This window comes from Saccopteryx bilineata, chromosome 2 (genome assembly GCF_036850765.1).
Source record: "Saccopteryx bilineata isolate mSacBil1 chromosome 2, mSacBil1_pri_phased_curated, whole genome shotgun sequence".
In the NCBI taxonomy this organism is placed as follows: domain Eukaryota; kingdom Metazoa; phylum Chordata; class Mammalia; order Chiroptera; family Emballonuridae; genus Saccopteryx; species Saccopteryx bilineata.
The window spans coordinates 80,531,599-80,535,485 of record NC_089491.1 but is presented as its reverse complement, the minus strand read 5'-3'; the positions used below and the strand labels follow the sequence as shown (position 1 = coordinate 80,535,485).

The window sequence follows — 3,887 nt, the reverse complement described above, 5'->3', positions numbered from 1 at the left end:
AATTTATCTCAGCTTGTGAGAATAAGAAAATGCACATAAAGTATTTAAGAATACCTGGCATTTAGTAAGGGCTCAAGTCCTTAGCTAGGCTCCATGTTCAGTAATTTTGGGATATGTGTGTGGGGGGAAGAGAATGGCTCAATAGGTGGTACTGATAGCCCACACATAGCACTGAGTATGTGCCAGGCATCACTAAACGCTTTCCGTATTTTAACAATCCTTTTATCAACCCTATTTTGTGGTGCTATTCTTACCCACATTTTATAAATGAGAAAAAAAAAAAAGCGAAATTAAGAACCTTGCCTAGTGTGAGTGACTAGAATACTGACTCAGCGTAGGTGGTCTAGTTCCAGAGCCAATACTCTTAACCACTCTTACAGCTGTTATGAAACATCCATAAGGTGATGGGAGCTAAGATCACACAATCAAATTTATCAGTTAAGCAATACTTGTGGGCAGTCAGAATCTTTAGATTTATATAACAACCACCTTCAAATTATTTCAAATAAGACCATAGTTTCAAATTGCTAACAGCAAATGTTTATTCATGATTGAAGCCAAGAAGAATTTATAAATGCATCTTAATACCTTGCTGATAAAATAGTAACATTCCCTCTTTGCAATCTTGTAAGGAGTACAGGAAGATATTGTAAAAGCTTTGACGTGTTTATCTATTTTAACAGGGTAATCAGCACACACACACACACACACCACCTACTTTAGTGTTACACCATACCAACTTTTCAGAAAGGCCATCTTGAAGCTCTACTAGATGCCGAGTAAATAGCGTCCAAGGTTTAAAGAATGGGGAGTAGGGAAGAAAGAAATGAAGTAGTAAGCAGCACACATTTCAAAGCCCACTTTTAAGCACACATTATGAATACTAAAAGGATGCGCGGGGGTAGGGGAGGAGGCAATTCAGCATTTTCAGAAAAGAGCATTTGGCAATATTTAACGCATCAGGAGGCTGTGTTTGGGACCATCCACTCTCTCCAGCTTCTCAAAGTGTTTCCTGGCATTGCGAATGTTGATCAGAGTAGCTGCCGACGGGATGGAGGGATCCGACATAACCACCATCACGTATGTGTTTGATGTGAAGATGTCGATGAAAGCAGCGAAGTTAGAATTCCTAACCTCCATGCTCTGGAACGAAGCGGCCAATTTACTGCAGCTCAGCTTGAACTGCTTAATGATGTTGCTGATCTTCTCAAAGCGGTGGACGTCGCGCTGCTCTTTGCACTGGTAATGGGAAATGACCAGGAACGTGGCTCTCTCGAAGAGAAGAACTTCGTCGGCCTCAATAATTTGAGCAAAATTCCTCAGGTTCATCTCCAGCTGCTGGACATTGGGAATCAGCTGGTAGACAATACTGGACCAGGCTTTGTAGAGCGTTTCATCCCAGATGGACGTTCGAAAACAAGCGCACTCCAGCGGGCGAGACAAACGCCTCAGGTCTTCCTCTCGCTCTTTAAAAATCAGGTCACGTTGATCCTCCTGAACCAGATCCATTTTGTGCACCAGGCAGAAGATTTTGGCATCAGGAGAGTTCTGGAGGATGGCTTCCAGACACGACTGGTAATAGTGCATGTCCTTTTCCAGTTCACGGCTCTCCACGTCGAACACGTAAATCAGCACCTCCACATTACGGAATATGTTGTCTCGCTGGCTGGTGAAGTAATTTTCCATGAAGGTGTCCTGACCGCCACAGTCCCACAGGTTCAGCACCAGGTTGCCCAGAAATCGGACGTGCGAGTGCTCCACATCAATGGTGGCACCCAGGCGCCGGGTGTCGCGAGCAATATAATTTGCAAAGATAATTGACCTCATGCTGGTCTTTCCCGACCCGCTCTTCCCCATCAACAGCACCTTTTTCTTCATGGCTGTATTTGGCATCACCCGCCGGAGCCGCCGCGGACTGGGCCTCAGGGCGCGGCCTAAGTGCAGCGCGGAGGGCGGGAGGGGCCTGCCGGGAGTTGCGGGGCTCCGTAGGCTGGGCCGCGCAGCTGTGCAGTCGGGGAAGCCGTAAGCGCGAGCTGGGGCTGGCAAGGCAGCGGCGGAGTGCGCTCGGTCTCGGATGAGAGCGCACGGGGGCAAGCGGTCACAACAGCTCGGGAGAACCGCTCGTTTTCCGGTGAGGTGAGGCGCAGCGTCCCCCGCTGCCACCCACTTCCGGCGGCGATCTCGCGAGAAGACCGACGCTCGGCAGTCACTGCCTGACGAGCTCTGGTCAAGTGCTCTTCTTTTAATGACACCCAGAAGGGGCGGCCTGAACGAGAAATTGGGAGGGAAACCTAGGATTCTGGTGTTTTGTTCTTCTATTTCAACTGGGGTTAGGGTTGCAAAACTGTACGTGTGTGGTCACTTGGGCGAATGCTGCCACCTCGTGGCCAGCTCCCCCAACACCACTAATTTAAAGAGCGTGGTGTGCTCGGGTGTTTTTAGGCCAGGGCGGGGCCAGGTGCAGCAGAGAAAGGAGTAACTTCTCAGCCCAATTAGGCCTCCCCAGAGTCCCTGGTTTACTGAGAATGAGGTTACTGAGAATGAGGGCAGGGCAAGTGACACCTGTACAGATGAGGAAAGTGAGACTTGGAGAAATTAAGTGATGGCCCAGTGCTACCAAGCTATTGATATGTAGCTGTAAATTCCTAGCGGGCAATTTCCTGACTCCCAGGTAGTGCTTTTTCCACTAGGAAGGTCCTTCCTCACACCTGCTTTCCCAGTGATCTCATACTTTAGAATTTATAATGAGCACTCCAAAGCTCGAGGGAATTATAATATGGAACCTGGGCATTAGTTCAATCCTCACAATGACCCTATGAATAAATAACCCGATTTTCAAGTGACTAAATCAAAGCTTAGAGGAGATATCTAAGTTTTCCAGTTACACATTTATTAAATGATGAAATGCAATTTAAGTCTGATCTGTGGTGACGCAGTGGATAAAGCGTGGACCTGGAATGCTGAGGTTGCCAGTTCGAAAATCCCAGCTTGCCCAGTCAAGGCACAGATGGGAGTTGATGCTTTCTGCTCCTCCCTTCCTTCTTTCTTTCTCTCTCTCTCCTCACTAAAATACATAAATTAAAAGAAAAGGAAAAAAAGCAATTTAAAAACTATGAATAGTATATCTTTACAGTGTACAACATGATGATTTGATAATACACAGTGAAGTGATTACTACAGTCAAGCTGATGAACATACATAGTTACCTTTTTTTTTTCTGTGTGGTGAGAACATCTGAAATCCACTCAGAAAATTTCCAGTATTAATACAGTATTAACTATAGTTATCATGCTGTAGGTCAGATTGCTAGACTTACCCATCCTACAGAACGGCCACTTTATACTCTTTGACCAGTGCCTTCCTATTTCCCTACTTCCCTGACCCTGGTTAACTATTCTACTCTCTGCTACCGTGCATTTGATTTTATTTTTTAAGATTCCATGCATAAGTGAGATCATGCAAGCTTTTTTTCTTTCTGTGTCTGGTTTATTTCACTGAGCATCATGTCCTCCAGTTTCATCCATATTGTTGCAAATGGCAGGGTCTCCTTTTAAAGCCAATAATACTCCATTTGCACATATAAACCATCATTTCTTTACTAATGTAAACATTTATGATCTTCTGTTTAAAAGTTAACATACCTTTAATTTAAGTCCCCAAGATATTCTAACACCATATCTTACAAGTAGATAATGAAGTAGATTTTAGTTAAAATATATTAATAACAAAATTCTTGCTGTCCCACAGATAAGTTGAACATTTTTTATTTTTAGCTTTCAATTTATTTAAATTCTTCTAGTATTTATAAATGAGTAATATATTATATAATGACTTATAAATATGTTCTCCCATTCCATAGGTTGCCTTTTCATTTTGTTGATGGCTTC

The 3,887-nt window shown here is 44.1% G+C and overlaps 1 protein-coding gene across 1 annotated transcript; it reads right to left on the bottom strand.

Moving 5' to 3' along the window:
- Positions 1-517: 517 nt before the first annotated feature.
- RRAGA (Ras related GTP binding A) lies at positions 518-2,164 on the bottom strand. Its single transcript, XM_066257323.1, has one exon. It carries the CDS (start codon positions 1,891-1,893, stop codon positions 952-954), a length of 942 nt encoding a protein of 313 aa, XP_066113420.1. The 5' UTR covers positions 1,894-2,164; the 3' UTR covers positions 518-951.
- Between the last annotated feature and the right edge of the window lie 1,723 nt (positions 2,165-3,887).